Source organism: Rattus norvegicus, chromosome 4 (assembly GCF_021556685.1).
Source record: "Rattus norvegicus strain SHRSP/BbbUtx chromosome 4, alternate assembly SHRSP_T2T, whole genome shotgun sequence".
NCBI classification, from domain to species: Eukaryota; Metazoa; Chordata; class Mammalia; order Rodentia; family Muridae; genus Rattus; species Rattus norvegicus.
The window spans coordinates 94,736,588-94,755,801 of NC_141537.1; the positions used below are offsets into that span (position 1 = coordinate 94,736,588).

At 39.0% G+C, this 19,214-nt stretch overlaps 1 protein-coding gene across 2 annotated transcripts in view; it reads left to right on the forward strand.

Moving 5' to 3' along the window:
* Window positions 1-19,214, forward strand: part of Grid2 (glutamate ionotropic receptor delta type subunit 2) — a 1,491,717-nt gene that overhangs the window by 1,331,701 nt on the left and 140,802 nt on the right. For both annotated transcript variants that reach the window (XM_087659390.1, NM_024379.2), the window contains 1 exon segment: window positions 9,679-9,845. In XM_087659390.1, coding sequence (XP_087515516.1) covers window positions 9,679-9,845 — 167 coding nt within the window.

The window sequence follows — 19,214 nt, forward strand, 5'->3', positions numbered from 1 at the left end:
CCCTTCTGTCTTCTTTGCTCTAGTCAAGACGCCTAGCCAGCATTGAGATTACATTAGATCAGCTGATTAGTGATTTCTAATGTCTTCAATGTCTCCACAAAAACTTACTGACCTTGATCATCTATGCACTTATGAAGCAATCATCAGGTGGCGAAGGTTTAGACTTCGTGAATAGATCAACACGTTGTAAGAGAAGTGAGTTAGTGAGTTATTTCCAGAATGTGTCTATTACAAGTCATCGTGACTCTTCATCTTTTCTTGTTATCCTCCGTTTCCCTGGCTCTTGCACTTTTTCTGCCTCCTCTTTCTCAAGGCCCTGAGGGGACAGATGTGGTGGGGACATCCCTTTTGCTGCTGAATGTTCCAAGATCCCTTTCTTTGCATTATACCTGACTCCATCTCTGTATTAGTTCACATCCGCAACAGAAAGAAACTTCTCTGCTGATAACAAGGCGATTACCTATGACATTAGCAAAGTGCCATTAGGAGGAATTTTAGTGCCACAGTTTTTTGTTTGTTTGCTTGTTTAAGGGTATTGTTTGTGTTTTGTTTTTGTTTATGTTTGAGAACAGTAGTATTTGTTTTGCCAACAGGAGCCTGAGCTATCTCGTCTCAGGTTCTTGGTCACACAAGGAATGTCAGATATGGGTTACACCTTAAATCAAATCAGATATTGCTTGATTATCCCACAAACTTCAACCCGCCACTCTTGTAGATGATCTTGCAAGCAGGACAGCATTGGAATTTAAAACCTTCTCTCTTTTGCCATCCAACATGAAATCCTTTGTTAATTGTGGCTCTTCCAAGCCCAGTTTCCTTGAGTCTAGCATCGCTGTTGTGTGATGACATCCAAATAACATGTTCTTCATGAAAGTAAAGTTTCAGTGCTAAAACAGTATAGACTTCACCCAACAGGAAGACCAGGGCTTAATCTTGGATAGATTTGACTCCAGTTCTCCAGAGTGATGTCACAGGTTCTCTCCTGAATACCAATCACAGCCTTGACTCCTTAAACTCACCATGTGAGTTAAACATGTTAAAGATGTCTATCATAGAAACGCCCTGAATCACCTCGCTGGCAATGCAGGTCCAAAATGGTTATAAAGCAGGAAAGTAATTTTAGCTTGTTTTCAAACAAGTTACAGTATTTCAAAAACAGCTGCAGTATTAGTAAAGAAACTGACATTTTCCTAACTTTACACACTACAATTATTTAATATTTTTGAAAGTGCTAACTGTTCTCTGAGGTTTTGTCCCAGTCTACACCTAACATTGAACGATTCAAGGGTATCAGCCCATTCTTTGCCAGCTTCCCATGACTTTTTTAAAAAAACACAATTTAACATAATTAAATACTCATAATTATACTATTATATGAGTATAGAAAAGAATATTTTTGTTTTAACATAATTCTTTTATGCCCTGTCATTTTCAATGTTTTTCTATAATAAAGGACATTCTTTTGTCCTTTACTTCAAAGCGTAAGTCCTAAACATTTTAGCAACAGCCATGTCTTAATTTATTACATTTGTTTATTTAGTACATGTTTGCATGTGTGTTAACAGAAGACACTCTTGAAAAGTTAGTGTTGACTTAATTTTAAACATTTTCATATCTTGTTTATGAAAGTTTGTGCCATATGATGACTATATCAAAGTGAACTTGAAATTTCAAATAAAGCACACAAAAGTATGGCAGGCCAAGAGTTGAAGCAGCAGTAAACAAAACCATACCTGTGTATATGCATGTGCATGTGTGCATGCATGTCTCTGTGTGTGTGTGTGTGTGTGTGTGTGTGTGTGTGTGTGTGTATCCTAAACACTCAAATATGGACGTGAACATTATTTACTGTGCTGCATAAGTTCAGAATACTGCTAAATTATCAATCTGCCTATAGTGGAAGAGGGCAGCACCTAGGTCCACATGTAATAAATATTAAAGCCATCTCATCTTGAGGATGTAAATGGACAGTGAATTACAAGGACCACTATTACATGAGTTAGAATTTATTTTGCTGACCTTATTCTCAGACCTTTTAATCTTAAAGTTTTCCACTCTCAGGCTTATTTTAATTGCTAAACATTTCTTCATTCTGATGGTGAGAATCAGAAAAGCTTAGAGAGTAATGGTCACATAGGGTTTTGCAATCACACAACGTAAATGAACAGTCATCATCCCCACAGTTTAACAAACACCAACTTTTGCTTTTAAAACCTCAGTCCTTTTATCTTAGTAGTGTGGTTATAGAACATCAAAGAAGCTGCATTTCACAGCTTATGTCACAATATATTTATTTACATAAATGTTGTTTCTCAAAGTCAATGTTCTGTGCCTTAAAGGTGAGGATTACTGCTCCTCACCTACTTTGGCTTTCCGGTGGATAATGTCTCCATGAAAGTGTGTCTTTAAGATTCTGAAATGACTGTAGCAGATGTGATTGAGTTCCAAATGACCACTGATCAGCAGCATGGCTTGGAGGAAGCTGGATCACTACATCTGTGACTTGGCTGCCATAGACTCGGGTGTCTCAAAGTGTCAGAAATATCAAAGAAATTCATAGGAAAGAGTATTTTATGAATCTAAAGATGTCTTGCATTTTATCTATTCTCATAAAAAAATAAATACTGGATGCTGTCAATCAGCAAACATTTTACCTTACTGTTTTCATTTAAATCTCAACTTTCCAAAATTGTTCCCAGTGAATGTCCTTAATAAAAGATTATGATTGCTATTTTTTGTGGATTTGGGTTTTGATGTGAGCCTATACGAATTTAGTAAATTAAAGCTTCATATAAAAATGAATATTGATCTCTCAATTCATATTAAGTTCTGTAGAATGGTAGATGGTAAGTGTATATGCTTATAGTTTGGGCTTTCTCAGTTACCATGGAGGGTACTACGTAATAAACTACTGAGTGTTTTTTTCATCATTTCATCATGGGAGTACAGAATAGGAGCATGGGAACAACGACAGTCCACAAAGGGAAAGAAATGTGTCATCTTCCAATGAACACTGAGGAGCATTAGTTTTCAAATATATTTTTTCATTTTTCTCTTTACTAGTCTAGAAATGCAAATATTTGAGAAAATAATATTGAAAGTTTACCTTTCCTCATCTGACAGGAAGAAACTTGCAAAAACGATGTTTAGCTTAGTAGAGTGTGCGTGAAGGAGAAGTGGTCTCCATAGACTATCTGTGTTTAATCAGCTAGGTACATAGATGTGGAGCTTAAATATTTGAATTTTTGTACAACTATTTCAGTCACCAGAATAATTGAGCAAACTGTCTCGGTTCCTCTCCATGAAAATGTGTTTCCTGTGTGTTTCAACGGAAGCTGGGTAGGACTGTGTAATGTGCTACAGCCATTGTGCAACTTGTCCCAGTGATCCACCTGTAAATAGATTATGGAAAAAGCTCAAGATGTACATCACTCTTAAAATTTCAGTCTAACAGGATCCCTGAGAACTGCCAGCACACATCTCGATGGAAAGTCCTTGAACTGAACATGAAGCAATTCTGGGGCGACACTGTAGGAATCTAGCAATCAAACGCCCTCTGAGGGTTATCGTCCTCGAACTGTTGTTACTCTGGAACTGCTATAAGGCCTTCTGAACTGAGCATCAATAGATATCAAAAGTCCACCAATCACAACAGGACCTGTTTTTAAACAGTATTCTTTTTCAATTTCATTTTATTGAAAAGAGTTTTTTCGAGCAATATATTCTTGTAGCACTTTCCCCTCTTCCGACTCCCCTGAGATCCTTCCATGTCTTTATTAAGGGAGAATTTGATACAATGTGTACCATATTCATGACCCAATGACTTCTCCTACATCCTCACTACCCACCTAACTTTCAGTTTTCTTCATTTTCCCCAATTAGGTCCAATTTCTCCTATTCTTAGAAAAGGAGTATGTCCTGGACCTACCAGGGCTCACACCATTGAAGAAAGATGTCTTTTCTTCCTTAGAAGCTATCAAATGCCAAAACCACCTCGCTAGTGGTGGGATTCTGTGCCCACCCACCCCCTCCATGCTACGATATTGTCTGGTGTGAGTTGCTGCCACTCTTGTCCATGCCACCACAACTGCTCTGAGTGTATATGTTCAGCTCTCCTGCTGTGTTCAGAAAAGAATGTTTTCCTGAAGGTGCGCTCCTCTCTCCAGCTCTTATGTTATCTTTTCCCTTTCTGCCACAAAGTTTTCTGAACATTAGGAAAATGGCTGTGTCCTGTCCACCGTCTCTTTTTCTCCGTATATTAACCAGTTGGGGAGCATGTCTTTGTCTCAAAGCCACCTCAAGAAGAAATTTCTCTGATAAAGAGTGAGAGAAGCACTGATCTGTGGGTATAGCAATAATTCATTAAATTCCTTTGTAAAACAATGTTCACACAGTATTAAGTTTTCCCCCAGGGCCAAAGACCACAAGTTCTTGGATGCATTAAGAGTGCTGGAAATGCTCACTGATAAGTGGATATTAGCCCAAAAGCTTGGAATACCCAACATATAATTCACAGACCACATGAAGGTCAAGGAGGAGGAAGACCAAAGTGTGGATTCTTCAGGCCTTCTTAGAAGGGGGAACAAAATACTCACACGAGGAAATATGGAGACAAAATGTAGAAGAGAGATTGACGGAAAGACCATTCAGAGACTGCTTCACCTGGGGATCCATCTCACATGCAGTCACCAAATCCAGACACTATTGCAGATGCTAAGAAGTGCATGCTGACAGGAGTCCGATATAGCTGTCTCCTGAGAGGCTCTGCTAGAGCCTGACAAATACAGAGGCAGATGCTCACAGCCAACCATTGGACTGAGCACAGGAATCCCAATGGAGGAGTTAGAGAAAGGACTAAAGGAGCTGAAGAGGTTTGCAGTCCCATAGGAAGAACAACAACATTAACCAACCAGACCCCCCCCCCAGAGCTCCCAGGAAATAAATCACCAAAGAGTACACATGGAGCAACCCATATCTCCAGCCGCATATGTAACCAATGATGGCCTTGTTGGGCATCAATGGGAGGAGAGGCCCTTGGTGCTATGAAGGTTCAATGCCCCAGAGTAGGATAATGTCAGGGCAGGGAGACAGGATGGAGTGGGTGGGGGGTACCTTCATAGAAACAGCGGGAGGGAATTTAGGATAGGGAGGGGAAACCCAGAAAGGGGATAACATTTGAAATGTAAATAATAATAAAAATAAAAATCCAAGAAAAAAGAAAAAAAGAAAAGAAAAAAAGTGTTGAGAATGAGCTCCATCTCATGGAGCAGACATTAATCAGGAAGTTGGTGGTTACTCCCAAAACATTCATGTTACCATGACAAATTGACATATCCTGACGGACCAGTCATTATCATAGCATGCATAGTTTAAAGATTGTGAGATCTTTGAAAGTTTCATTTCCTCAATAGTGTACCACAGCTTCTTAATACTTTGGGGTCTAGATATGGACAACAGTGGCAGTAGATAACGTTTTGTCATCTTTCTCACAATGGGGTCTGGAATATAAGAAGAGGAAGCACTCAGATATACTCTTGCCCTTTGTTTAATCTAGACAAAGCCCCACATTAGCGAATAAATCAATGCCATTGATTTAGGCTCCTAATCCAAACATGACCTCAAGAACAAGAGTTAGTTGAAGTCCTCTAAAACATCTACCACCTAGTCAGATGGATTGGATATTTTCGAGACCAGCCTCTCAATTATTTTCTCTCTTAAAAAGTGGCTGTAGACTTTGCTGATGAATATTTTCTCAGTAGTTTAAATTTGATAGTTTAAAACCATTCAAAGGACAGTGCTTGCATGCATTAAGCAATGAAAACCTGCCAAGAACATTTTAAAAATTATTTCATTGGTCTTTCTATAGGCTATCATCGCACAATTTTAATGCTTCTCTTTAAAAATGCACTCATAAAGCTTCCTAACATTAAATTTGTAGAATAGTGTATGCAATAGTAATGATAATGTTGTCATATATTGGGGTACAATGGCACAGCTCACAAACTAGTAACTATAGCACTAGAATACTTCTTAGTAGCAAAGTGGGATATTCCTAACCATAGAGGACCTTTTTCTTAGGAAGCAGAAGCAGGCAGTTCTCTGTGAGTTCAAGTTTAGCCTGGTGAGTTCCAGGACAGCCAGAGCCACATAGTGAGACTCTGTCTCAATTTATAAGAAGAAAAGAAAGAAAAGAAAAGAAAAAGAAAGAAAAGATGTAGCAACAAGAATAACAACAACAATAACAATTATTATCATCATCATTATTATTATTATAAATCTTCAACTGCATTGTTTGAAATGATTTGAGGAAAACATGTTTTATCATTTATAATATACAATATAATACATATGAAAAACATTATATATGTCAGTTTTAAAGCATCTGTACTCTGGGAAATATACTACACTTTATATAGAAAAGGTTCTCATGTACGGTCTTTAAGACCTATTAAAATTCTTAGAAAATAGTAGTATTTACTGTAAGTGGATTTTTCTCAAATAATTTATATTTTACTTGTAAATTATAGGACAGCGGGTTATATGTATCTGTCTACTTATACTTGGTCTCGGTTAAAATACTTTCAAATACTTGTTCAGCTGATTCCTGAACAATTCTTCTTGTCATAAATTAATATAATTTTGTCTCTATGTCATAAAGAAAGGATGATGTCATGTTTTTGTTTCCTCTGTTATAGCATGGGCTAACATGCATGACATAAACAGCATCATAAGTGCCACGTTGAAATAATAGCAGGCATCATTTTCTTGACCAATTGACAACACCATTAGACTTATTAATGACTTGCTCCTTGTAGGACTCTATATTTCTTTATATTTCTTTTTTATTCTGAAATAAGGTCTCACTATACAGTTCTTGCTGCCCTGTAACTCACTCTGTAGACCAGGCTAGCCTTAAACTCACAGAAATCTGCCTGACTTTGCCTTCCTAGTGCTGGGATTAAAGGCATACAATACTATGACTGGCTAAGGACTATATTTCTATTTCACTGAAAAAAAAATGTTCTCTTCCTTGTTTAGAAATAATAAAAAAGCTAGGCACTGGTGGATCACTCCTTTAATCCCAGCATCTGGAAGGCAGGGGTTTGTTTATCTCTGACTTTGAGTTTAAGGCCAGCCTGATCCACAGAGTAAGTTTCAGAATAGCTAGGCCTATACAGACAAATTCTGCTTCAAAACACAAAACAAAACAAAAGGATTATATAAATGACTATTGTAAGTATTGACAAATGTCTTAAAGAATTATTTCAATTTTTTTGAGATAGTGTCTCATTGTTTAACCCTGCCCGGTCTAACACTCACAGAGATATGACTGCTCTGTCTCCTGAGTTTTGTGATTAAAAGCCACCATACCTGTCAAATAATCATGTGGCACAGCATTTTTAAGATTGTTTTTAGTTGTGTGATTGTGTGTGTGTGAGTGTATGTGTTTGTGTTTGTGTCTGTGTGTGAGAGTGTGTGTGTGTGTCTGTGTGTGTGTGTGTCTGTGTGTGTCTGTGTGTGTCTGTGTGTCTGTGTGTTTGTCTGTCTGTGTGTATGTCTGTGTGTGTCTGTGTGTGTCTGTGTGTGTCTGTGTGTGTTTGTCTGTGTGTGTATGTGTATGTGTGTGTCTGTGTGTGTCTGTGTGTGTCTGTGTGTGTGTCTGTGAGTGTGTCTCTGTGTGTGTGTCTGTGTATCTGTGTATGTGTGTATCTGTGTGTGTCTGTGTGTGTCTGTGTGTGTCTGTGTGTGTGTCTATGTATGTGTGTGTCTGTATATGTGTGTGTCTGTGTGTGTGTCTATGTGTGTGTGCAAATGTGTGTGTGTCTGTGTGTGTGTCTGTGTGTGTGAGTATGTGTGTGTATCTGAGTGTATGTGTGTGGGTCTGTGTGTGTGTGTGTATATGTGTGTGTGTGGGTCTGTGTGTGTGTATGTGTGTGTGTGTGTGTGTGTGTGTGTATGCATCCCCTCAAGAGACAGAGGTACCTGAAGCTGGAGTTTCACGGTTGCAAGCCACATGAACTTGGGTCCTCTGGAACAATAGGGAACACTTTTACCCACTGAACTACTTCTTTGACCCTACTTCAGTTTTTATGAAGCTCCACACCTTTGTAAGATGCAGTTTTCCAGTACTGTGTTAACACTGAACCAGCGTCTCTTTTCCATCTTCTTTTTCATGTGTATATGCATGTTCAAAGGTATAGAGGTACACATGTGGATACGCGTGCACATTTGTGATGTTCTGAGGCCTGAAGTTGGTCTTGGGAGTTTTCCTCCTTCCCTCCTGACCTTACTCCTGTGGCAGGAACTCTCTGTCAAATCTAGTCAGTAATGTGGTTAGTCTCTCCAGTCAGCTGGTTCTGGGGAGCCTGTTTCTGCCTGCCAAGGCAGAAAGTATAGGAGAGCTGCCCTGCCCACCCTGGATCTACCTGATTCTTTGATCCTTTGTTTGCATAGTAAGCAGTTTAGTCATTGAGCCATTGCTGATGCCTTCTTTTCTTTTTAATAATAGTACATTCTTCTTTTAATATAAATAAACTTAACTTTAGAGTTAATTATTTGTTCTACTGGGAAAGGGAATAACATTCGAAATGTAAATAAGAAATACTCAAGTTAATAAAGAAAAAATAATTTAAATAAAAAAATTATTTGTTCTATGAAGTCCTTAAATTTTATCTTTATCTTTAATAGTTTTCTAGACAAACTATTGAGATATTTATCATAATTGCTTCTTTTATTGCTTTTTAAGTTTTAGATTTATTTTGTGTACCTGAGTATTTTGCCTACATGCATATCAGTGATCCTGTCAATGAGTAATCCACTAATGAAGTCCATGCCCTCATTATCCATCCACCTCTGAACAGTACGACCAGCTGCAGCCTTAGTATTCCACGCATGACCTTTGCATGGTAGAAAAGACACGACAAATCCAAACTATATTGGCAGGTTCCCATATGAATTATTGTTGACTGAAAAAATTCACTAAAATATATTCTAGATGACCCACTATGAATTTATGCTCCCAACTGATACAGAAGATTGTACAATTGCATCCCTCCTTGTAATGACCATCAAGGAAAGGGGCTTCTTTGGAAAGGAAGATATGGCATAAAATAAAATTTTCTAACAAAACACTCAAAAAAGACTTGTTTAGGCACTAATTGTAAGACCTCCATAATTGTACTTGGAAAGAGGTGAACTCAGTTGGACAAAAAAGGCAGAGTGAAATTTATGGATAGAGCAGTATTAGTAATTTCTCCTTAATGTGAATTGTGAGCATTTATGTAAAACATAGGTCATGAGGAAGCCATGGTGGGTGTGAAGAAATGTGCCTGGTTTGGAGGCAGCCTAGTAGCCTAACAGAATCAGCATCTCTCAACTATTGTAGAAGTATAGTTTTTGAGGGTCCTACGAATGACCATCTAAGTGGTAGGACACACTGCGAGCTTAGAAACATGTCTTGAACATTCTTGCATTCCATATGACAACTATAAGCCACACTGCCTGAAAGCATGAACACAAGTCTACCTTCACCACACTTCCAGAATTTAAGACTAACAGAAACAGAAATAAGAGTTTACTTAAACACATATAGCCTATAATTTTTGCATATACCGTTGTAATACTTATTATCCTATGAATTTTTAAGTCCTATTTTGTTTTTCCCCCATAATTTCACAGGTAAAATATGGAAACTATGCTTTTGTATGGGATGCAGCTGTGTTGGAATATGTGGCCATCAATGACCCCGACTGTTCCTTCTACACTGTTGGAAATACTGTTGCTGACCGGGGGTATGGCATCGCACTGCAGCATGGCAGTCCCTACCGTGATGTCTTTTCACAAAGGTAAGACTATTAAATGATCTATATAAAAAAGGAGGCGATTTAGACCTTAAAAATATATTAGACCACACTGTCTCTTCCATCACGTTTTCCTTTGTGTTACAAAAGCATTGCACAAATAACGGTTTCTAGAAGTGTGTCTTACAAGAAAATTCTTGTCTAAAACTTGTACTGTTTCTCCAAAAATAAGAGGAAAGTATTGTTGTATATAACTCCTTTTACTCTCCAAAAATTGCATGTGCCAAGTAGAGTATATGTGCTACAAACTACAGCAGACACTAGGCAGACTAGTCTACATGGTAGGAAGTGAACAGCATGAAGTTGTGGGAATTAACTTATTTCTAGAAACATTAAAGCCCAAAATGTACTTCAGGACCAAACTAGAATGCTAACTTGCAGATATATACATGGGAAATCTTCATCTGAATTTAGTGAAGGAAATGGTAAAACCTTTAAAATTCTCCATCTGGTATTAACATGCATATGAAGTGCTCATCATGGAACCCAAGGAAAAGGTTATAAAGATAATACATCCAGCTTCGAACTAGAATGTTCCATGACAGGGAATTGTTTAAGAAAGTTTGAAAATATATTTAACTAACATTAATAATTTCTGTTGAAGAGAATTACACTGTCTCGCTCTAGTTACAAGACAAATTTTGACTTCAGAGAGAGTCACTGTCTTCTAAGTCGAGATATCGTTTACGTGACACTAATTGTTCCTTCTATTACTTGTTACTCACTAGAAGATATTGCCAGATAAGAGAGGCACTTAGGTTCGGACTGCAAGCACAAAGCATAAATTTCAGCTGAGGTTATTCAAATCATAGATAGCAAAAAAGCAGGAAAGTCAGAGGTGCAATGCATAATTAAGCCACTATCTATATGAAGTAGTGTAATCCTAACATAATATTCTAAACACTGTTATTAACCTCATGTTACATTTGGGAAAACTTATTTGAAGGTTTATAGTTTTCCAAAGTCACAAAGCTGAGAGGCAGAGCTGGCCTTTGAACCCATGCTAACATGTCAACAGCCTACCATATGTAGTTGGGCTGAACTTGAGTAAGTTCATCCAAAGAGCCAGCATGCCTGCCCAGGTACTTGCCTTCACAATAGAGTGCTGGCATCTGTTTCAGTCAAATGTAGATGGGTTTTAGACATATAATCAGCCAAACTGAGAAGCCTCCATTAGAAGAACAGAGTGGGTGATAAAAACTGAAACTGTCTTACAGCAGCTGAGCAAAACAAACCATATGCCCATCAGAAATGGAAAACTGAGATAGTGCTTCAGGATTTTTTCTGTCCCATCATCTTTTCCTGCAAGTAGCTCACAGCTCTAATTAACCAAGATGATAGTTCTTCCTTCATAGAAGAACCTTAATTCATCATGACTTTAATAGGTAGACTCCAAATCCCCTCTTACCTAAGTTATTTGAGCAGCTGGAGCAGGAATTACAACCATTGTGAGCCTTCTCGTGTGGGTGCTGGGGACAGAACTCTGACTTCATGCAAATAACTGAAATCTGGAGGTTTTGATGAGTCAACAGAACAATGATAATTACTATGCTCAGTTCCACCTCCCTAAGCATCCTTCCTTGCAGAAATAGGGTGGCTTGCTCTGTGAGCAAACGATGCTAACAGCATCAACACGAGCAACAAGCTTGGTGTGCTTCTCATTCCTCTCATTCATAAAAGAAAGAAATCTATCCGTTAGCATAACTGTGCTTCTGTCCCCTCCATATAGGGAGTTAATCTGAGGCCATATTTATCCCAGCCTGAGTGATCTGTGGTAGGTCTGAGATGGCCTGGTGAATGGAATAGTCAACTGTATTGTCCCTACAACAAATCTGAAGGAAAGCTGAGCCATATTGAAGAGTCCAGGAACATGGGGGGAAAGAGTCACAACCCATAACCCAGCACCTAGCATTCACCACACCCTTGTGCGAGGCACTCCTTTAAAGTTTTCAGGCTGACTAACTCCACCCCTTGTCCTCAGAACACATGTAGGTAGGTGCTATTGGCGTCCCATTTTACAGTCAGGAAAGCTGACAAAGTAACAGCTCTGCTGATGGTTAAATTATCGTTAATAAGTGGCTGGGCTGGGATTAGAACCTTCAAAGTCTGAAATGTGAAAGGAAGATGAGGAGGGAAGACTCTATGTTCGTACCTGGAGGACTGTGAATAGGAACACAGAAGGAGACAGGATGAGGAGAACGTGAGAAAATGCGTTTGTGTGCACTGAATTTGTAGTGACATCTAGATGTCTGTGTGAAGAAAAAAATCAGAAGTACAAGATAGAAGGTTTAGTGGGATGGATAAAAGAGATGCAGAGTTAGGGTATAGCTGTCTGTATAAAGTAAGAAAGAGCCATTGGGAGACAGTGTGTTGAGAGTCAAGCCCTTGTTCTGACATTAAACAGGAAAGAAAGATGGAAAAGAGTGTTTTAGAATGAGTAAACACAGCAAACTCTGAACCTTCCATTCCGAGGAAGGATCATTCCTGAGCTGTGTGAGTATTCTGTGGCTATTTTATTTTTTTAATAAATCTCAAGGCCAGCTCAGCTATGCTTGGTGCCTCACCCTGAGACAGCGCCTGTCAACCTTTAAGCAAGTGTCAGAGCACCTGGGGGACCTGACAAAACAATCATTTTTGGCCTCTAGCCCTAGCATTTCTGAATCTGAGGTGTGCATAATTTTCATTTCTACCAAATTCCAGTTACTGCTGCTGTAGTAGTCACACTGAGAAATACTACTTTAATAGGTGTTTGTTAACTTTCCCGTTCTTTCCTGATATTCTTCCCAGTTTATGTCTTTTATTGCTTCTTTGGTCTCTTCTACTCTGTGGTATATTTCAGGACACTTGGAGATACTTTTATTTGTAAATACAATCATATGTCGATGGTGCCAACGTTCTTTTAAGCTCATCTAAATGTTGTGAGACACCACTATGGATGATTATTGTGCTTAGTCAATTAGGAAATCTAGCGTGCTGCCAGAAATCCTAGCATTTAGGAGTCTGGAACAAGAGAATCATAAGGTCAGTTGGGTCTACATAGCAAAACCCTGACTCGCAAGGAAATAAACAAATGAGAACTACAGAATAAATGTATAGCAAAGGAAACATGAGAGAAATCAGGGATTATTCACATAGAAACAATAACCAAGTTGCACATTAGTTTGAAGCTGTGATTTCTGTTTTATATCTACCCTATTTCAACCGTGAACTCATCTTCACCAAGCAAAAGATATTTCATGTCAGATATTTTGGCCTATCTTTCAAATTTACCCAGGTTGTTCCTACTGCCTCCATGAACTGTCCCCACGGAATCACCATTGACCATCTAGAGTCTCTATAACTCAGTCTAGTCACCAAAACAGTTCTTTTCCTTCAAAGACTTGACTATTGACATTAACTGGTGCTAGGTCATCACATGCTTATCCATTGTCTCTATTGAAGTAATTTGTCGTGTCTGTTTTATCATAGTCCCTTGATAGTAAAAATACTACCAGTTATAGTCACTAAATCTTTCCTAGTTTTCATAGTGGGAGAAGAAAAACTTAAAAGGTTAGTTTTTTTGTTTGAAAAGGGAAATTTTGTGTCCTACACACCAAATGTTCAACTCTAATGCTGCCCACCTCCATCGTATCAAAAATCCAGTAATTCCCTTTGAGCTTAAACTAGAGGAGTGATACTTTGTCATGTGTTATAAAGTCATCTTTGTATAGGCTACTGCAAAGAAACAAAGTCCAGAAAGGAAAGACCAGCACTGGACAGTTGACCCTGAGAGAGGTCAGATTACACATAATTCTAGATTTCCTTAGTATTATTCCTTGATATTTCTTCCTGCCTATAGATTTGTAGCCCTTAGACTCTACTCCATTTTCATATGTTCAGAATGTAAGTCCATAGCAAGTATTGAATCAGACATGATGAAAATAAGGACAGAAAGATATATAAAAGACCTACAAGTTACTCTCCTCCCTGTTGTCTTAGCTACCCTTCCTACTGTTGGGATAAAATAGTATGATCAAAAGTAAACAGTTTATTTCACTTTACAATTCAGCATCATAGGCCATCACTGACTGAAGTCAGGGCATGATCTCAAATAGGGCAGGTACCTAGAGGCAGGAGCTGACGCATAAGCCATGAGAAGCACTGTTTACTGGCTTGTTTCCCATGGTTTACTCAGTCTGCTTTCTTATAACACTCATGACCCCTAGTCCAGGATTTCCTCTTCCCACAGTGAGCTGGACCACCTCACATCAAGAAAATGCACCACAAGGTGCCAACAGGCCTTCTCACAGGGCAGTATAGTGGGAGGAATTTTCTCAACTTACATTTCCCTTTTTCCAAATGACCTGGCTTGTGTCAAGTTGGTGTAAAACTAGCCACCATACCTGACAAATGATTTCCAAGGCACCTGAAATTCTTAGGGGCTAACGTGCCTCTGCCTTAATTTCAGACCTCACATTGCCTCTGGGTAACTCCTGCCCTACTACCTGCCTCAGCTTCGATAGCCTGTCTACATGGGAAAAATCTACTCACATATCGCTAACTTCTAAAGCCCTTCCACATGCAGCTATCAGCCCAAACAGGACAGTCACCAATCCATCACGAAGTGAGGGGGAAATCCAGACAAATAAGTCTAATGTTAACTCAATGAACTCAATTTAAAGAGCTGTGACTCCTTCTGAGGTTTTATCTTTTTATAGTAGGAGAATGCAGTCTGTTTCCATTTAGAAACACAGTTGGTTTTCTGTTTGTTTGCTTTTATTTTTTTTTCTGTTTTGTTTAATCTTGAGAAAAACTAAATCAGAGCAACCTCTGTCAATGCTTCCACTGTCCTCCCTGTAAACTAAGGGTCTTAAAACCTGCAAGTCACTTTCCTTTCCTGTGCTAGAGTAGAGGTGTGGGAAGGGATAATGAATGTGTAAGCAAACAATGCAGGAACCTCCCTTTGGCTTCCTTTCTCAGGCAGTTCTGTGCTGGGAATAAAAAGTGCCATCTACTCTAGGTCCTAAGCCAGTGCTGCTGACTCTGCCTTTCAGATTTCTTACATTTTAAAAAAGGGCCCTTTGGGATGTTTTATGCAGAATTCTATGTCCTACTTTAAACCTAAGAACTTTTTTGACCTTCAGTGCATGTATAAAATTGTAAAAAATAAATGAGAAAAGTGACTTGTTCAAAGAAAAGCTTTAAAAAAAAACTTCAAGCAAAGCTTTTCTGTGTTATCACTGATTAAAATAAAAGGAGAACAAACCAAAAGCTTAAATGGAGTCGTCCCTTGAAACCTTTCATACACATGCTACAAATTTTTTTCCATTATGAAACAAAGGTTTGTAGAGCTTGCAAGCTGAATACAAAATCATCAGATTCAGTTTTATTCAGATGTGAAGGTGACCATTTTAGGCCTAAAATAGCCATTGTGACCATCATCTGTAAAAATCACTCACTGAAAACTGGCTACCTTTAGGATACAGAGTCTGCATAATCTCACAAAAGATGGTGAAGACATCCCTTCCGGGAAAAATGTAAATAACGAACCATCGCATGCCACCGTCAGAGCCTCTCACATCTTCTGCCAACAGTGAAAATCCATCTTAACCCCGGCAGCAGACAGCCAATTGATGTGTTCCCACAGCTTAGGACTCTCCTTTCTTTGCCACCAGAATTGCCCTTGTGTACACAACCATTTTCGCTGGCAGAATAGAGGAGTCATTCTTTTGAGAACAAAGGACTTAAGTCTCGGGACTGCCAGATTTCACGGGGCAAGTTCTAAAAGAATGTCAGTACTCCTTGGAACTCACACGGTACAGGAAGGATGGGCCCCGTCATGAACATCAGCCACCAGCTCCCAAGCCTTCCTTACTCCTGCAATTACCATTTAAAGTCCACGCAGCTCTATTAGCGGGCTGTTTACTGTGTGACTTCATGCCACTTCAACATTGCCATCTATGTGACTAGGTTGATGCTTCCCATTAGAGGACTAACGTAGAAAATAACCTTGAGGAGCCTAAAGGGAAAACACAAAATTGTTTCCAGCAAAGGGACCAATGGCCCGAGGAGCTTTATTTAGAGACCCCTCCCCCGGACTCCCACCAGCTAAAACCAACATTTGTGAGTTTGCTAAATTAACTTCAGAGTGAGCCAAAAATAAAGCAAAGTCGGGTTTATTAAAGATAGAAAGGGACTGGAAGGAAATCCTGTCTTATATACAAGTGTGGGCTTCTGTGAGGGACTGGCAGTTAGGGTTCTTTGCAATGGGAATCTGTGGGGCCTTGGTGGCCCCCCAGTTATACTTGGTGGCTCTCAAGTTACACTTGGTGGCTCTCGAGTATGTGTTGATCACCTATAAACGGTCATGCATTCGTTATGGGCAATGGATTTATACAATAATCCAGATTCAGTGTAAGTCATTTACTATCCATTGAACAGGTGAATAAGTGTCCTTCTGCTCATGTAAGGTATGCTAGGAACACGAAGAAATCTGGGTCTGTGGAAGTATTGGCACGGTTTCCTAGGTGAATTGGCACTGAAAGGATAATTCAACAACTGAAGTTGGAGAACAGATGAGCCAGTATTCTCCATAATGTAGAGATCCTAGCCGTAGTAACTTAGAATGTGATTATATATTAAAGAAGTAATTGAAGTTAAAAAAAAAGTCAATGAATTATGCCCTATCCAGTATAATGGATGTTCCTGTAAGAAGAGAAGATCAGAACACAGACCTGCAGAGAGCCAAGAGAGCTGAATCCCAGAAGCAATTAACCTTGCAGGCATCCTGAACCAATGCTTAGCCTCAAGAATTGAGAGAGAAAAAGCAGGCATTTTTCAAACTATTAGTTCTATGTATTGACTGTACGGAACCTAGCAACAAACAGAGTTGGTGAAGTAGAATGGACAGGAGAAAGAATTTTTACAAAGCGTCAAAATGGTGGGCATACAGCCAACAGGTCCTGGAGAAGATGGAAGGACAAAGGGACAACTTGACTCCATTTCGTGAGGCTAGAGATGCCTGGTCATGGTCCAGACTGACCATGAGAATGGTCAGAAGTCACTAAGGAATATCAGGCATACCAAAGATGAAAGGCTTAATTTCCATAAAGATTCACCGAGGTTGTAGTGTTAGTTACTTATTATCTAGATTGTAGCTCTGGGAGAGTTATATCATAAATTTATAGCACTAATCCAGATGACACATGATATGTACCCAAAATAGAGTTTAAATGGGGATGAGAATTAGACTTTAGAGATAAGGAACCATGTGGAACAATTTTTTAACCTTGTATAAACTACAGGAGAAAGAATTGGGACAACTTAAGCAGTCCCCAAATGCCCCACACTCTCAGCAGTGTCTACTCTTCGTGAGGAACCAGCCTGATATCAGCAGAGAGGACAAGTTCCATTTTTATTAGTTAACATATTTGGCAACAGCTCCTAAGGCATCTGCCAATTCCAGTGAATCTCGGCCCTAGACTTTTGAACTCTGAGACTGGAGAATACTAAATTCATTCGCACTTCTAAAAAGAACATGGTTTGAGGCACATTCTATAATACCGATATTTATAACACTGCCCAGAAGTGTTCTGTTTTGTATGTGTGAAAACTGCCAGAAGAGTATGCACAGACCCTTTCAACTTCCATCTCCAGCTTTGACATCCCTGAGGAAGAATGAGCTGCCTTCCAAATATAGTTAGCCAGGAGAGCCCGGGAAGGGAGAAAAGAAAGAGGGAGGAAAATTAGGGGAGAGATTTTTCCACAGTAGCTTGACAGCTTAACTGAGCTTCAGGAAATACCTTGCTTTTAGTACACAGCAGTTTCTTTCCTAGGTGACAGTCCAGTCCCTGCTGGACTCTACACATCAAGAGCTGATTTTATTAGAACTTCTATCATTGGAGAAGCAGAAGTCAGGGAAACATATGTTTCACGTAAAGCCGGGGAGTCTCATACTTTATTTGCCAGCTATGCAGTGTTCAAATATTAGAAGGATTTAGTTTTATTAGCTCTTTCTTCAAATGTCCCACTTTAAATGTCAGTATGCTTTTCAAAAAAACGAGAGCAGGTTTTAGCAATTTACCAGTCAACATTTTCTGGGTGTATCTTAATGCAACGCTTCCTTCTGATCCATGGGGGTTGTGATGCAAGATCCCAAGTGGATAAATGCTAAAACCAGTAATACTAAACTTCATATTTGCGTAGTTACTTATCCATAGGTTTTGTAGCAATGCCATGTATGAACCAGAGTTGAGCCGTCTGTCTGCGTTTTATGCTCTAATGCCTTTTTCACTTCAGTAGTCTTGAACTTTGGAGCCATTATTAAGTAAAATGGGGGTTACTTCTGCACGAGCACTTTGGTTTTGTAACAGTATTATCAGCCTAAGGATACTGGCAAAAGGGTGGGTAGACTATGCAGTGTGAATACGCAGGACAAAAACACGACTCACATCCTGAACGAAAGAACACAAGACACCACCGGGTCATAGCATGAAGCCATGTGACTTGAAACTTAAAATATCTTATTTTGAGAAATTTTCACTTAATATTTTGGACCACTTTTTACAATTTTTCACTTAATATTTTGGACCACAGTTTCCCAGTGGTGATAATTCAAAGTAGACATAGTGAGACTACTAATGGAGTGGGTTTGCTGTTACCCTGGCTGTCCACTCGCCAACTTCGTCACTTTCTGCATTCAATGCTCATGTCAACTTTCTAATCATATTTCCCAATTGCCCTTTACTACTTTTTTTATCATCTTAAACAATGTCTGACTTTCCACGCTAGAAAGTTTTTAAAGGAACATGGCTTCATTATGTTTCCCATGGAAGCCGAAGCACAAAGACGGATGATAACTCTCTGACCTCTGCTTTATTCATAAAACATTTTGCAAAGTGCATTTAGTAATTTGCCATTGTAACCACTGGCATTGGGAGCTTTCAGGGCCGAGTTCTGACACTGTGTTTAGTTCATACTTTGACTGCTCAGCTAAAACTCCCATTTGTATGCATTTATTCTGCTCTCTGCATTATGTTATCAGTCACTTTCAATATTTCAAAGCCACAGCAGGCTCTTTCTGACACACATTTGTCAGAATGAACTGCCTTGATTGCTATTATTACAGACTCCAGTGCCCAAGTAAGGAGAAAAGCTTATGTAGTACCAGAATATTGAAACTGCCCAATAAAACAATAGACCCAGGAGGGAAAAAATAGAACAAATGTATTTAAATCAATGCCTTAAATGTCTGGGAAAATCTAGCACTGTGAAATAAGGATGTAGAATTCAAAAACATATAAAGAAAATTAATGCATTTTTGTAAAAACAATAAGGGATTAATTGAAAAATGCCAGTGCCCTGGTGACTTAAGGA